General features: G+C 55.9%; 1 protein-coding gene across 1 annotated transcript; it reads right to left on the reverse strand.

Annotated features, from left to right (window-relative positions):
- Positions 1-675: 675 nt before the first annotated feature.
- On the reverse strand, positions 676-2592 carry LOC103631560 (uncharacterized). Its single transcript, XM_008652442.1, has 4 exons — positions 2409-2592; positions 1346-1725; positions 865-940; positions 676-767 (listed from the first exon to the last, which is right to left on the reverse strand). The coding sequence occupies exons 1-4, from the start codon at positions 2590-2592 to the stop codon at positions 676-678; spliced, it is 732 nt and encodes a 243-aa protein (XP_008650664.1).
- Between the last annotated feature and the right edge of the window lie 14872 nt (positions 2593-17464).

Consider the following 17464-nt stretch of genomic DNA (forward strand, 5'->3'; position numbering starts at 1 on the left):
CAAATAAAAAATCTGAAATCGAAAATGTTCAACATTCAGCAAAGATTAGATATGCTAGAACAACACATAATGTGTATCAACCGGCATGTGTAACATCAAGTGCTACAAACATCAAGCATAAAGATGCATCAACTGGCAGGTTGTGAATTTATTTCCTCTTTCTCTGATTGCTTTCTCCTCCCTATAACACCATGAAACGAGTGCATGAATATGTACAATAAACCAAAGTAGATTGCAACAAAAAAAGTGTATGAGGCAATAATACAATAATGAATGGTCCTATAATATAATGGACATATAGCTATTTTTCGAGTGTACAAGTAGTAGTAGAAAAATGAAGAAAAATCATGAGTAGGTTAATGAACAATTTGCTACACTCATTTGTGGATAATCCTGCCAGAGAAATCGTCCTAAATTACTGCAAGCTTTAGTAGTGCAACAATGCCAATATGCTATGCACCCAACACATATTATCAAGAAAACATATTATCTGAATCAATCGAGAGTTTTTTGGGATGCAGAAGCACATATTAGAAACTCAAGAACATTACATGTTGTATTTTATTGATTTTTTTCATGCCTTATGCACAAGTACATTGGACTGGTCCTTGGTTCGGTTACTTGCTTGGCCATGCTAGGTGGTTGAAGGGACAAGGGATCTCAACAAGTAATCGACTACAAAAATGAGTGTAGTTTTGGCAACTTGCAGTAAAATGTAAAATTATCATCCTCCCTTAAACAGAAGTCGATGTTGAACGACGTTACACCTGCTTGCATCCACAGGCCAATGGTTAGTGGTGATCTATGAACTCCGAACATAAGTTTCAGATCCTGAAGAAATACAGTAGTAGCTGCTAGGCTCACCTTCCATCTTGGAGAGGTGCTTCTTGACTTTCCTGGCGCATGCTTTGCAGTGCATGGATACCTTGAGCACAACCACCTGCTAAGATGCCAATGCATGCTTTTCTTAGGCGAATCTAGCAGGAGCCATATGTTTGCTTCACAGGTACTACTGAACTAAACGAGACGAATCCGCAGGCTTGAAACCTAAGATGCGCCTTTGTTTACATGTTATTGTTTAAAAAAAATCAGAGGTGCTATGCTTATCAAGTTCTGATAACGATCCTGTAATCCATAAAGCTACGATTTTTCTATCACATAATCTCAAAGCCCCCACGCTGATATGATTGTTGTCACTGATCACATCATCTCACTTTTGATTTCTCTTATCATTTTCTAATCAAGAAGAGTAGGGCCAAAAGTTAAAAATAACAATAATAAAAGGAATCACACAAGTACTGCACGCTAGTCATAACTCGTACTAGTGAGTATTCAGTAACTTCACCTGCTCTTGCGCCTGCGCGCTCTTCGCATCAGCAGCTTCACCTGCTTCCTCCCGCTTGGGCTTGCTGTCGACGGCCGGGGCAGACTCCACCTCCTGGATCTCCTCGGTGGCGGCGAAGCGGCCGGTCAGCAAGTAGCGGGACGAGCCAGCCGGGCTGACGAAGCCACCGGCGTTTCCGACAACGACAGCCTTTCGCTGCTGCTCCTCCTCCTGCTGCCACCCTTTCTTGTCGTCGTGCCGGTGTGTCCTGGGCACGACAGGGACGTGAGACATGGGGCTGGCACTGGCAATGGCTTTGTGTGGCTGGACCATCGGCTGCCGCTCCAGATACTCTGGATCCAAGAAGAGAAGCAAGAACAAAACCAAGAACCCTAAATGCCCTAGATACAACATAAGCAAAAGGGATTGAAGAAGAATATTGGTGAGAACAACATCAACTACTAGTGAGAAAAGGGCGGCGGAGGCTGACGGACGTGCGTTCGTGGGGAAATCTCCCACGCCATCGGGGCCGGGTTCATTTCCCGGGTCGGGGCGATAGGTTTTTGTTGGGATGGATGGTGCTCAAAACCATGCGTGGGCTAACCGAACACAACTTTTGTTCCAGGCTAGGATTAAATCCAAGCAAGGTTGTTCCACGTGGATCCGCCCACGACCCCGGCAGGGAATGGGCTAAACGAACAAGCCCTAAAGCTGGTCGTAGGCGGCATCAATGGCCCTATACAGACTAATGTGCTAAGCATTGAGCACCTCCATGTGGCTCTTGACCATGGAAAAATCGCCCTCCATCGAGGCAAGCTGTCCGAGAGCTCTGTTCGACAAAACAATGGTCTGGAGCTCCATCAAAAACAGACATAGAGGATGAGTCGGGGTGATAAATAGGGGGTTACCATCAACTGAAGCCCTTAGCAGGTCCTCCACGTTGCCCCGACGCACAACTTCGGCCTCCAAAGTTTGGACCTAGGCACTGGCCTATCCAAGGCCAGCCAACAACAGTGCCGACGAGGCAGTGCCCTCATCCTTTGCCTTTTGGCTTTTGCTCCACCTCAGCCTGTGTTTCCACAACCTCCGCTTGAGCCAGGGCTGCGGCGACTGCCTTCTCGGCAGCCTTGGTCCCGCGCCTGGTCTTCCTTCGCCCTGGTGGTGAGGTTGCGAAAGGCCTCCTTGACGATCGCAGCGACCCTATCTTCCTTGGCCTCGAGCTCCCGGCTGAGCTGCTCCCAAGTCTGCTTCTGCTGGTGAAGGAACATGGATTTCTCGACATTCCTCTCCACGAGTGACTGAACTAGCGAAAAGGTGTGAACATTAGAGGACAAGGAAGAGGAACATGAGCTATCAAAAAAATAAACAAAACTCACTCCAAACGGGCCACCGGCTTCACAGTGTAGGATTACGGGGAGGCTACACTAGCGCAAAACAAAATTTTCAACCCCATAATACCAAGAACTACTGCGGTTATAGGTCATGGAATTACCACTAGACGCGCAGAGCAGCGGAAGACGTCTCGATGTAGACGAACGCGTCGAGCAGTGCCGTGCAGTTGCCGGCGTCCTTCACGTCCTCGCACGGTCCGTCCAAGTGCTCTAGATGCAGCACCTCCGAGGTATCCACACGTACAGGGAGGAAGCGCCGCGTACCGAACTGCTAGGTTCGCGACGGCGGCTTGGCGAGGGTGAGAGGTGGGCGGCGGCTGTTAGTTCGCTGGTGGCGAATTAGGTTATCTCTTAACCGCGCCCCCGCCCCTCATTATATAGGCGTTATGGTGGGCTTCTGACGCCGAGGCCCATCATTAACCCTAAAGCCCAGTCTAATTTCGGATCTAATCCGAATTAGGCTTCCTTCCCCTTAAGTGTGTGACCCTATAGGTTCACGTACAAATAGACATAGCCCGAGTACTCTTACTTGGCCCAATAATTGACAGCGGCCTCTAGCAAGACATGTCAACTCCTATGTGTACGTAAAGATCATATCAGACGAACCATTGCGACATTAAGTACATGTTGTTCCCTTTGTCTCACGATATTTGGTCTGGCTCTAAGCTGACCTCTCTTTCTCGATACTGTGAATTGGAATCCTTTCAATGGTTAACTCTTAACCCTAGCACGGCCATGCATTTCTTGATCCAATCACTCGAGGGGCCCAGAGATATCTCTCTCACAAAGAGAGGGACAAATTCCATCTTGACTGACCATGCCTCATAGCATGCTTCCTGACAAACCCAAAACTACCTTTATAACTACCCAGTTACGGGATAGCGTTTGATAGTCCCTAAGTAAGTCAATTCACATCTTGAGAACATGCGACAATCTCAGGTCTAAGGATACAGTATTCATGTTGCAAGAAGAGAACTATATTACAATATCTCACGTTGGGTCGGTCCAGCCTCATGTCATACATGCGCCCACATTATTAATTTAACATCTCCATGTTCATGACTTGTGAAATGTAGTCATCAACTAATACATGTGCTAGTCATCGACTCTGACTAGGGACATCATTTAGAATAACCATATAAGTAAAGAATCTCACAAACAATTCACATAATTGCTAATCAATACAAGGTGCCTTCCATGGATATTCAATTAAGCAATATATATATCATGGATACAAAGAAATATGCTCATCTCTATGATTATCTCTAGGGCATATTTCTAACAGTCTCCCACTTGCACTAGAGTTAATCTAGAAGATATCTAATACCCATAGATCTCACGTGTGCCTCATGCTTAGGTTGTGGAAGAGGTTTTGTCAAAGGATCAGCAACATTCAAATCGGTATGTATTTTGCATATCTTTATCTCACCCCGCCTAATGAATTCCCGTATGAGGTGAAACTTCCGCAGTACGTGTTTGTTTTTCTGGTGGTTCCTTGGCTCCTTAGCTTGCGCAATAGCCCCATTGTTGTCACAGTAGAGGTTCAATGGGCTAGATGCATTAGGAAACACACCAAGCTCGATGAGGAACTTCCTTATCCAAACACCTTCCTTCGCAGATTCAGAAGCTGCAATGTACTCGGCTTCTGTTGTAGAATCAGTCACAGTCTCCTGTTTGGAACTCTTCCAACTAACAGCACCACCATTTATTGTGAACACAAAACCTGATTGCGATTTTAACTCGTCTGGGTCAGTTTGGAAGCTAGCATCGGTGTAACCAGTTACAACGAGCTCCTCCTTACCCCCATATACCAGGAACATTTCTTTAGTCCTTCTTAAGTACTTAAGAATGCCTTTTACCGCTGTCCAGTGATCCTCACCTGGATCAGCCTGGTATCTACTCGTAGCACTTATAGCGTATGAAACATCTGGGCGTGTACTTATCATGGCATACATGATTGAACCAATTGCTGAGGCGTATGGTACCTTACACATGCGCTCCCGCTCATTAGCCGTTGCAGGACATTGCATCTGGCTAAGGTGTTTACCATGTGACATAGGTATGAACCCTTTCTTGGACTGTTCCATGTTGAACCGTTTCAAAACCTTGTCAATGTACGTATCTTGACTTAATCCTATAAGCCTCTTCGACCTATCTCTATAGATCCTTATGCCCAAAATATATGCTGCTTCCCCTAAGTCCTTCATAGAAAAACTCTTTTTCAGTGAAGCCTTGACGGACTCCAGCATAGGAATGTCATTCCCAATCAATAATATGTCATCCACATATAAGATCAGAAAAACAACAGCGCTCCCACTTTCCTTCTTGTAAACACAAGCTTCTTCTTCATTCTGATGAAAACCAAGCCCTTTGATCACTTCATCAAAACGAATGTTCCAACTCCGAGATGCTTGCTTCAACCCATAAATGGATTTCTGAAGTTTGCATATCTTTCCAGCATTGATCGGATCGACAAAACCCTCGGGCTGTATCATATACACGTCCTCATCTAGGTTTCCATTTAGGAAAGCTGTTTTGACATCCATCTGCCAAATCTCATAATCGAAATATGCGGCAATAGCTAGAATGATCCGAATAGATTTAAGCATCGCTACTGGCGAGAATGTCTCGTCATAGTCAACTCCTTGAACTTGTCGAAAACCCTTTGCAACAAGTCGAGCCTTATAGATGTGAACATTTCCATCCATGTCTTTCTTCTTCTTATAGATCCATTTGCATTCTATAGGTCTAACACCATCAGGCGGGTCAACCAAGTTCCAAACTTGATTTTCTCCCATGGAATCTATCTCGGATCTCATGGCGACATGCCATTTCTCGGAATCTGGGTCCATCATCGCTTCTGAATATGTTGCAGGTTCGTCGTTGTCTAACAACAACACTTCCCCATTGCCCAACAATAGCACTTCTCCTCGTGCCTCGCGAAGCCTTGCTGACCTTCGTGGTTGTGGTGGTGATTCTCTTGCCATAGACGTCTCAACTTGTTCTGCTACATTAGCATCACTTGTTGAATCTTGTCCCACTGGCTCATCCTGAACTTCTTCAAGATACACCTTTTGTTTACTTTTCTCTCTTTTGAGAAACTCTTTCTCTAAGAACACACTGTTCCGGGCGACAAACACTTTGCCCTCTGACCGGTGGTAAAAGTAATATCCTAAAGTTTCCTTTGGATATCCCACGAACATGCACTTGTCCGATTTTGGAGTGAGTTTATCCGACTGTAGTCGCTTGACGTAAACCTCACAACCCCAAATCTTCAGAAAAGACAAGCTGGGAGTCTTCCCAGTCCACATCTCATATGGTGTCTTAACTACGGATTTAGACGGTACCCTATTTAGTGTGAAAGCTGCTGTTTCTAGAGCGTATCCCCAAAACGACAAAGGTAGGTCCGACTGGCTCATCATTGATCGAACCATATCCAATAAAGTCCGATTACGTCGCTCAGACACGCCATTCCTCTGAGGCGTTCCAGGCGGCGTAAGCTGTGGAACAATTCCACAACTCTTTAGATGATTGCTAAACTCATAAATCAAATATTCACCACCACGATCTGATCGCAGTGCTTTAATTTTCTTGTCACGCTGATTTTCTACTTCATTCTGAAACTCTTTGAACTTTTCTAAGGATTCAGACTTGTGTTTCATTAAGTAGACATACCCATATCTACTAAAATCATCAGTGAAGGTTATGAAGTATTGGAATCCTCCCCTAGCTGTCGTACTCATTGGTCCGCACACATCGGTATGTATGAGTTCCAATAAATCTAACGTCCTCTCTGGTAAACCCGTGAAGGGCGCCTTGGTCATCTTACCAAGTAAGCAAGCTTCACATGTCTCATATGATTCAAAATCAAACGAAGTTAAAAGCCCATCAGAATGAAGCTTCTTCATGCGATTCTCACTTATATGACCCAAACGACAGTGCCACATGTAGGTAGGACTTAAATCATTAGGCCGAGGCCTTTTAGCACTAATATTACTGTCGGGGACCATAATTAGGGGTACCCTCAAGACGCCTAATTCTCAGCTGGTAACCCCCATCAGCATAAAGCTGCAAAGGCCTGATGGGTACGATTAAGTGAGGGATCAGTCCACACGAGTGACTCGATCACGCTCCACCCGAGCCTAGCCTCGGCCAAGGGCAGCCGACCTCGAGAGACTTCCGTCTCGCCCGAGGCCCCCTTTTTTACGGCGGGCACATCACCGGCTCGCCCGAGGCCTTGGCTTCGCTCAGAAGCAACCCTGACTAAATCGCCACACCGACTGACCAAATTGCAGGAGCATTTAACGCAAAGGTGGCCTGACACCTTTATCCTGACGCCCCCCCCCCCCCCGGCAGAGCCGAAATGACTGCCGTCACTCCACCGCTCCTCTGACCAGTCTGACAGAAGGACAGCGCCGCCTGCGCCACTCCGACTGCGGTGCCACTCGACAGAGTGAGTCTGACAGGCAGTCAGGCCTTGCCAAAGGCGCCACGGCGAACTCCGCTCCGCCCGACCCCAGGGCTCGGACTCGGGCTAAGACCCGGAAGACGGCGAACTCCGCTCCGCCCGACCCCAGGGCTCGGACTCGGGCTAAGACCCGGAAGACGGTGAACTCCGCTTTGCCCGACCCCAGGGCTCGGACTCGGGCTAAGACCCGGAAGACGGCGAACTCCGCTCCGCCCGACCCCAGGGCTCGGACTCGGGCTAAGACCCGGAAGACGGCGAACTCCGCTCCGCCCGACCCCAGGGCTCGGACTCAGGCTAAGACCCGGAAGACGGCGAACTCCGCTCCGCCCGACCCCAGGGCTCGGACTCGGGCTGAGACCCGGAAGACGGCGAACTCCGCTCCGCCCGACCCCAGGGCTCGGACTCGGGCTAAGACCCGGAAGACGACGAAACTCCGCCTCGCCCGACCCCAGAGCTCGGACTCGGGCTAAGACCCGGAAGACGACGAAACTCCGCCTCGCCCAACCCCAGGGCTCGGACTCGGGCTAAGACCCGGAAGACGACGAAACTCCGCCTCGCCCGACCCCAGGGCTCGGACTCCGCCCTGGCCTCGGCCGAACGACTTCCGCCTCGCCCGACCCCATGGCTCGGGCTCGGCCTCGGCAACAGAGGATAGACTCAACCTCGGCTTCGGAGGAGCCCCCACGTCACCCTGCCTAGGGCACAGACCCGCCACGTCAACAGGAAGCGCCATTATCATCCTACCCCGAATCGACTCGGGTCACGGAGAACAAGACCGGCGTCCCATCCGGCCAGCTCCGCCGGATGGGCAATGATGGCGCTCCACAAGCTCTGTGACGACGGCGGCCCCCAGCTCTCTTACGAAAGCAGGGCGACGTCAGCAGGGACTCGACCGCTCCAACAGCTGTCCCTCCGCCAGGCTCCGTCGCACCTCCGACAGCCACGACATCACGCCAGCAAGGTGCTAAGACCTCTCCGGCTGCCACATTGGCATGTACCTAGGGCGCTAGCTCTCTCTCCGCTAGACACGTAGCACTCTGCTACACCCCCCATTGTACACCTGGATCCTCTCCTTACGACTATAAAAGGGAGGACCAGGGCCTTCTTAGAGAAGGTTGGCCGCGCGGGACCGAGGACGGGACAGGCGCTCTCTTGGGGCCGCTCGCTTCCCTCACCCGCGTGGACGCTTGTAACCCCCCTACTGCAAGCGCACCTGACCTGGGCGCGGGACGAACACGAAGGCCGCGGGACTTCCACCTCTCTCACGCTCGACTCCGGCCACCTCGCCTCTCCCCCCTTCGCGCTCGCCCACGCGCTCGACCCATCTGGGCTGGGGCACGCAGCACACTCACTCATCGGCTTAGGGACCCCCTTGTCTAGAAACACCGACAGTTGGCACGCCAGGTAGGGGCCTGCTGCGTGCTGACAAACAGCTCCCCGTCAAGCTCCAGATGGGCAGTCTCCAGCAACCTCTCCGGCCCGGGGCGGTGCTTCGTTTCGGGACTCTTGAGTTCATGTCCTTCGACGGCAGCTACGGCATGATACTTCTTCCACCGCCGCGCGACGACGACAATGGCGGCCGACAACCCACCCGCCGGCGACGGAATCGACGACATCTTCCCCGCGTGGTGGAAGAGCAACATTCGAGCTCGCTCCGTTCTCTCCCCCTCCAACGGAGGAGGAGGCGGGGCCGTCAAGGCCAGGCGGGAGACCGCGCTTCGTTGGCCGTCGAGCGAATCGACGCCCCCGACGCCCTGACGGAAGGCACGCCGGACGTCGACCTCGCGTGCAAGACGGAGGCAAGCGCCGTCCCCCCGCGACACGCCGACCCCGAACAAGAAGACGACGCCGGTGCGCTCGCGGAAAGCCTGCAGAACGTCGCCCTCGTACCTGAGATGACGGTGCAACCAGTCCCCGATGTGACTACGTCGCTCCCCGTCGACCAAAAGGTACCAACTAACTCCCATCTTGCGTCATTTCGACTCGGCCTCAACCCGCCAAACGACCTCGTTTTGGCGGGCGCTCTCATTGAGGTGAGTGCAACCCCACTGGGGTTTCGTATGCGGTCGCCTTGGGACCGGCTGACGGACGTCTCGACCTATGGGCCCTCTGGGTCCGAGGAAGATGACGATCCCAGCATCTGTTGGGATTTCTCCGGACTTGGCAACCCCAGTGCCATGCGGGACTTCATGACCGCATGTGACTACTGCCTCTCCGACTATTCCGACGGAAGCCGCAGCCTTGGCGACGAGAGCTGCGGCCCAAGCCGCGAATGTTTCCACATCGAGCTAGGGGATCCCTCCGAAGGCAACCATCTCAGCATGCCGGAGGACGGTGATCTTCCTAGGCCGGTGCCTCGCGCCGACATCCCACGGGAGCTAGCTGTGGTCCCCGCTCCGGCGGGGGGTTACGACCCACAACTCGAGCAAGTCCGCGAGGCGCAGGCCAGGCTCAACGAGGGAACAGGAGCGCTTGAGCCGATCCGTCGGGACGTCGGACAGGCATGGGCGGGCCAACCCCTAGCCGGAGAAATGCGTCACCTGCCCCAAGGTCTCCAGCACCGCGTCGCCAACGATGTCAGGGTCAGGCCGCCGCCCGCATCCAGCGGGGTTGGTCAGAACCTGGCAGCCGCAGCGATGCTCCTCCGCGCGATGCCGGAGCCATCAACCACCGAGGGTCGGCGAATCCAGGGAGAGCTCAAGAATCTCCTTGAAGGCGCTGCGGCCCGACGGGCCGAAAGCACTGCCTCCCGAAGGCAGGGATATCCCTCGGAACCTCATGCCGCGACTTCCCGATTCATGCGGGAAGCCTCGGTCTACACCGGGCGCACGCGCAACACCACGCCTGCGGCCCCGGGCCATCTCGGCAACGAGCACCATCGACGCGACCGTCGGGCCCACCTCGACGAAAGGGTGCGCCGAGGCTACCACCCCAGGCGTGGGGGGCGCTACGACAGCGGGGAGGATCGGAGTCCCTCGCCCGAACCACCCGGTCCGCAGGCCTTCAGTCGGGCCATCCGACGGGCGCCATTCCCGACCAGGTTCCGACCCCCGACTACTATCACGAAGTACTCGGGGGAAACGAGACCGGAACTGTGGCTCGCGGACTACCGCCTTGCCTGCCAACTGGGTGGGACGGACGACGACAACCTCATCATCCGTAACCTCCCCCTGTTCCTCTCCGACACTGCTCGCGCCTGGTTGGAGCACCTGCCTCCGGGGCAGATCTCCAACTGGGACGACTTGGTCCAAGCCTTCGCTGGCAATTTCCAGGGCACATACGTGCGCCCCGGGAATTCCTGGGACCTTCGAAGCTGCCGGCAACAGCCGGGGGAGTCACTCCGGGACTACATCCGGCGATTCTCGAAGCAGCGCACCGAGCTGCCCAACATCACCGACTCGGATGTCATCGGCACGTTCCTCGCCGGCACCACTTGCCGCGACCTGGTGAGCAAGCTGGGTCGCAAGACCCCCATCAGGGCGAGCGAGCTGATGGACATCGCCACCAAGTTCGCCTCTGGCCAGGAGGCGGTCGAGGCTATCTTCTGAAAGGACAAGCAGCCCCAGGGCCGCCCATCGGAAGAGGCTCCCGAGGCGTCTGCTCCGCGCGGCGCCAAGAAGAAAGGCAAGAAGAAGTCGCAATCGAAACGCGACGCCGCTGACGCGGATCTTGTCGCCGCCGCCGAGTACAAGAACCCTCGGAAGCCCTCTGGAGGTGCAAACCTCTTCGACAAGATGCTCAAGGAGCCGTGCCCTTACCATCAGGGGCCCGTCAAGCACACCCTCGAGGAGTGCGTTATGCTTCGGCGTCACTTCCACAGGGCCGGGCCACCCGCCGAGGGTGGCAGGGCCCGCGACGACGACAAGAACGAAGATCACCAAGCAGGAGAGTTCCCCGAGGTCCGCGACTACTTCATGATCTATGGAGGGCATGCGGCGAATGCCTCGGCTCGGCATCGCAAGCAAGAGCGCCGGGAGGTCTGCTCGGTGAAGGTGGCGGCGTCAGTCTACCTAGACTGGTCCGACAAGCCCATCACCTTCGACCAGGCCGACCACCCCGACCATGTGCCGAGCCCGGGGAAATACCCGCTCGTCGTCGACCCTGTTGTCGGCAATGTCAGGCTCACCAAGGTCCTGATGGATGGGGGCAGCTGCCTCAATATCATCTACGCCGAGACCCTCAAGCTCCTGCGCGTCGATCTATCCTCCGTCCGAGCAGGCGCTGCGCCCTTCCACGGGATCATCCCTGGGAAGCGCGTCCAGCCCCTCGGGCGACTCGACCTCCCTGTCTGCTTCGGGACGCCCTCCAACTTCCGAAGGGAGACCCTGACGTTCGAGGTGGTCGGGTTCCGAGGAACCTACCATGCCGTACTAGGGAGGCCATGCTATGCGAAGTTCATGGCCGTCCCCAACTACACCTACCTGAAGCTCAAGATGTCGGGCCCCAACGGGGTCATCACCGTCGGCCCCACGTACAAACACGCGTTCGAATGCGACGTGGAGTGCGTGGAGTACGCCGAGGCCCTCGCCGAGTCCGAGGCCCTCATCGCCGACCTGGAGAACCTCTCCAAGGAGGTGCCAGACGTGAAGCGCCATGCCGGCAACTTCGAGCCAGCGGAGACGGTCAAGGCCGTCCCTCTTGACCCCGGTGGCGACACCACCAAGCAGATCCGGATCGGTTCTGGGCTCGACCCCAAATAGGAAGCAGTGCTCGTCGACTTTCTCCGCGCAAACGCCGACGTCTTTGCGTGGAGTCCCTCGGACATGCCCGGCATACCGAGGGATGTCGCCGAGCACTCGCTGGATATTCGGGCCGGAGCCCGACCCGTCAGGCAGCCTCTGCGCCGATTCGACGAGGAGAAGCGCAGAGTGATTGGCGAAGAGATCCACAAGCTAATGGCAGCAGGGTTCATCAAAGAGGTATTCCATCCCGAATGGCTTGCCAACCATGTGCTTGTGAGGAAGAAAGGGGGGAAATGGCGGATGTGTGTAGACTACACCGGTCTCAACAAAGCATGTCCGAAGGTTCCCTACCCTCTGCCTCGCATCGATCAAATCGTGGATTCCACCGCTGGGTGCGAAACCCTGTCCTTCCTCGATGCCTACTCAGGGTATCACCAGATCCGGATGAAGGAGTCCGACCAGCTTGCGACTTCCTTCATCACGCCGTTCGGCATGTACTGCTACGTCACCATGTCGTTCGGTTTGAGGAATGCGGGCGCGACGTACCAGCGGTGCATCAACCATGTGTTCGGCGAACACATCGGTCGCACAGTCGAGGCCTACGTCGATGACATCGTAGTCAAGACAAGGAAGGCTTCCGACCTCCTCTCCGACCTTGAAGTGACATTTCGATGTCTCAAGGCGAAAGGAGTCAAGCTCAATCCTGAGAAGTGTGTCTTCGGGGTGCCCCGAGGCATGCTCCTAGGGTTCATCGTCTCCGAGCGAGGCATCGAAGCCAACCCGGAGAAGATCGCGGCCATCACCAGCATGGGACCCATCAAGGACTTAAAAGGTGTACAGAGGGTCATGGGATGCCTCGCGGCCCTGAGCCGCTTCATCTCGCGCCTCGGCGAAAGAGGTCTGCCTCTGTACCGCCTCTTAAGGAAGGCCGAGTGTTTCGCTTGGACCCCTGAGGCCGAGGAAGCCCTCGGCAACCTGAAGGCGCTCCTTACGAAGGCGCCTGTCTTGGTGCCCCCGGCGGATGGAGAAGCCCTCTTGGTCTACGTCGCCGCGACCACTCAGGTGGTTAGCGCCGCGATCGTGGTCGAGAAGCAAGAGGAAGGGCATGCATTGCCCGTTCAGAGGCCGGTCTACTTCGTCAGCGAAGTGCTGTCCGAGACCAAGATCCGCTACCCACAAGTTCAAAAGCTGCTGTATGCTGTGATCCTGACAAGGCGGAAGCTGCGACACTACTTCGAGTCTCACCCGGTAACTGTGGTGTCATCCTTCCCCCTGGGGGAGATCATCCAGTGCCGAGAAGCCTCGGGCAGGATCGCAAAGTGGGCGGTGGAAATCATGGGCGAAACGATCTCGTTCGCCCCTCGGAAGGCCATCAAGTCCCAGGTGTTGGCGGACTTCATGGCCGAATGGGTCGACACCCAGTTGCCGACGGCTCCGATCCAACCGGAGCTCTGGACCATGTTTTTCGACGGGTCGCTGATGAAGACAGGAGCCGGTGCGGGCCTGCTCTTCATCTCGCCCCTCGGGAAGCACTTGCGCTACGTGCTGCGCCTCCATTTCCCGGCGTCCAACAATGTGGCCGAGTACGAAGCTCTGGTCAACGGGTTGCGGATCGCCATCGAGCTAGGGGTCAGACGCCTCGACGCCCGCGGTGATTCGCAGCTCGTCATCGACCAAGTCATGAAGAACTCCCACTGCCGCGACCCGAAGATGGAGGCCTACTGCGACGAGGTTCGGCGCCTGGAAGACAAGTTCTTCGGGCTCGAGCTCAACCACATCGCTCGGCGCTACAACAAAACCGCAGACGAGCTGGCTAAAATAGCCTCGGGGCGAACGACGGTCCCCCCGGACGTCTTCTCCCGGGATCTGCATCAACCCTCTGTCAAGATCGACGACGCGCCCGAGCCCGAGGTACCCTCGGCTCAGCCCGAGGTACCCTCGGCTCAGCCCGAGGCACCCTCGGCACAGCCCGAGGTACCCTCGGCCCCCGAGGGCGAGGCACTGGACGTCGAGGAAGAGCAGAGCGGGGCCACGCCAGATCGAGATTGGCAGGCCCCGTACCTGCAGTATCTTCGCCGAGGAGAGCTACCCCCCGACCAAGTCGAGGCTCGGCGGGTAACGCGACGCGCCAAGTCATTCGTCTTGCTGGGCGATGAAGAGGAGCTCTACCATCGCAGCCCCTCGGGCATCCTCCAGCGATGCATCCCCATCGCCGAAGGTCGGGAACTACTGCAAGAAATACACTCGGGGGCTTGCGGCCATCACGCAGCACCCCGAGCCCTTGTCGGGAATGCTTTCCGACAAGGCTTCTACTGGCCAACGGCGGTGGCTGACGCCACTAGAATTGTCCGCACCTGCGAAGGGTGCCAATTCTATGCGAAGCAGACCCACCTGCCCGCTCAGGCTCTACAGACAATACCCATCACCTGGCCCTTCGCTGTATGGGGTCTGGACCTCGTCGGTCCCTTGCAGAAGGCGCCCGGGGGCTACACGCACCTGCTGGTCGCCATCGACAAATTCTCCAAGTGGATCGAGGTCCGACCTCTGAACAGCATCAGGTCCGAGCAGGCGGTGGCGTTCTTCACCAACATCATCCATCGCTTCGGGGTCCCGAACTCTATCATCACCGACAACGGTACCCAGTTCACCGGCAAAAAATTCTTGGATTTTTGCGAGGATCACCATATCCGGGTGGACTGGGCCGCCGTGGCTCATCCCATGTCGAATGGGCAAGTAGAGCGTGCCAACGGCATGATTCTATAAGGGCTCAAGCCTCGGATCTACAACGACCTCAATACGTTCGGCAAGCGGTGGATGAAGGAACTCCCCTCGGTGGTCCGGAGCCTAAGGACGACGCCGAGTCGTGCCACGGGTTTCACGCCGTTTTTCCTGGTCTACGGGGCCGAAGCTATCTTGCCCACTGACCTGGAATACGGCTCCCCGAGGACGAGGGCCTACACCGATCAAAGCAACCAAGCTACCCGAGAAGAATCGCTGGACCAGCTGGAGGAGGCTCGGGACAGGGCCTTACTACACTCGGTGCGGTACCAGCAGTCCCTGCGACGCTACCACGCTCGAGGGGTCCGGTCCCGAGACCTCCAGGTGGGCGATCTGGTGCTTCGACTGCGGCAAGACGTCCGAGGGAGGCACAAGCTCACGCCCCCCTGGGAAGGGCCATTCGTCATCGCCAAAGTTCTGAAGCCCGGAACATACAAGCTGGCCAACAATCAAGGCGAGATCTACGGCAACGCTTGGAACATCAAACAGCTACGTCGCTTCTACCCTTAAGATGTTTCCAAGTTGTTCATATACCTCGCACCTACGCAAAGTTTAGTCGTCAAGGAAGGGTCGGCCTAGCCTCGGCAAAGCCCGACCCTCCCTCGGGGGCTAAAAGGGGGGAGACCCCCTCTGCGTCGAATTTTTCCTCGAAAAAGGATCTCTTTTTAGCAGGGTTTCTTTCGTGCCTCTTGACTACTTCGGAAAGCGGATCCTGGAAACGACGGAGTACACGTAAGCAGCCAAGGCTGACCGAGCCGAGGGACTCCTACGCCTCTGGGATACGGATACCTCACTCATCACCTTCTGCGATAAGTAACTCGCGCTCGGATAAAGCGACTCCGTAGACCGAACAAGTCTTCACGTTCGGAAGCTCTCCTGCCGAAGCAGTCCTTCGAGCTTTCTCGACTAAGTCGGCGACAGGGCCTCATGGACGGGTGAAAGTACGCGTAAGCGGCAAGGCCGACCGAGCCGAGGGATTCCCACGCCTCTGGGATACGGATACCTCACTCGTCCCTTCCGCGAGAAGCAACTCTCGCTCGCACAAACATCCCTGTTACCGACAGAGAGTCCAGATGCTCGAAACGAGAGGAAAAAAGACGCAGCTTCGCAAGCACGTCGAGGGTGTGTTTTCTGGCCTCGGCGGCCGCAGAAGGCACACGCTACAAGACGATCTGATCCTGCAGGCTCGGGTCTTCACGCTGAAGGGAGCCGTAGCACCCTCGGCATCGACAGCGTCTTCAGCAAAGTCCGACCCAGCCTCGGACGGCGACGCGCTCTAGGGACTCCTCCGGGAATCCGGCCCGAGCAGGCGGCTCGGCCGGTTACCCCTGGGGCCTCGGCCAACCGGCTTCCAAGGGCGCCAGCCCGACCCGAGGCCTCGGCTGATCGACTTTGGTGTCGGCTCCGCTGACGGACAACACGACTAGGCTCCGGCCAACCAGGTTCCCATTCTCGAGCCAACTCCGCCTCTGTTCATACTGATATCGCTACCCCTGGCCTCGGTCCATCGAAGGGCGGCCGAGGGGTCTCTTTAACTAAGCTAGAGGAGCCCCAGACAACAAGGCCGAGACAGGGGTAACTCCAAATCCCCGCTCATGGAAAGAGACAAAGCTCACGACATACCCCGGCGGTGGGGACGGGGCGACTCCGCCCACGGGAGGAATCCACTCTGGCCACTGCTTGTCGGTGAGGGGGCGGAGCAAACCTTCGCCGACCAGCTCCTCCAGATCACTCGCCGTCACCGTGGAGAAGGGCCACGGGTCGCGCGGGGGGATTATGGTCACTCGATCCGCCATCACCAAAATGGAGAAGATGGCGGCGCGGGGGGCAGGGAGAGCGGTTTCTCTCTTCACCGACTAAAGTTTCCCGGGTTGTGAAAACCTAAAGGGAAAAGAAGGGAGCAGAGCGAAGAACCGTCACCGGACCCCCTCTCAAGTATATGAAGGCCAGGGCGAAACCGTTTCCAGCACACCGCCTGGACCGGACGCGGGATTCAAAAGGCGCGAAGCGGTACAGCCGTTCCTCAAACGGTTCGCGCACGCGTAACGGCCACCCCGCCAACCACTCGCCCCGTCGCATTAACTCCGCGGCGGGACACGCGGCGCCTCTGGCGGGAGAAGCGCGCGACGCCTCGCCTTCGCCGTAATAACCGCGTCAAAAAGAGGTACGCCACGTCGTTCGATTTCGTATCCTTTTCCTTTTTCCTCTTTCTCTATCTCTTGCAACAGGGACCGGGAAAGGGGGATACCCCGAAAAGGACCCTTCTCCACGAAGGAACCGGGCTCTGAGCCCCCCCTACTGATCAGGGGTTCGAAGACTGGCCCTCCGAAGGGTTCAACAGTCGCCTCAGATCGCGTGGGCCCGACACCCACTACTGGTCAGGGGTTCGAAGGCCAGCCCCCCGAAGGGTTCCATGGCCGCCTCAGGCTACTCGGGCTCCGCGCCCATTACTGATCAGGGGTTCGAAGGCTGGCCCCCGAAGGGTTCACAGTCGCCTCAGACACCGAGCGAGGGATGACCAGGGGTACGTTCGATACATAACCGAGGCTCGGGCTGCGCTCCCGAGGTACCCTAGGACATTTCCGAGACCAGCGGGAACGATCTTGTAACGGAATCCCATCGGAGGGAGGCATCGAGCCCTCGGACCCCGTCGCTAGGGGACCGGGTCCGGCAAATCACCCGCAGGTACTTTTGGGCGTGCCTCTGGGCCCCTAGCCGACCCCCAACGAATGGGGCACGGACGTCCACTCGGATTACCCGCTTGCAGCTCACCGGAGACACCATGTTCGGTGCCCATCGAGGGTAACATGGCGCACTCCCC

Source organism: Zea mays, chromosome 6 (assembly GCF_902167145.1).
Source record: "Zea mays cultivar B73 chromosome 6, Zm-B73-REFERENCE-NAM-5.0, whole genome shotgun sequence".
In the NCBI taxonomy this organism is placed as follows: domain Eukaryota; kingdom Viridiplantae; phylum Streptophyta; class Magnoliopsida; order Poales; family Poaceae; genus Zea; species Zea mays.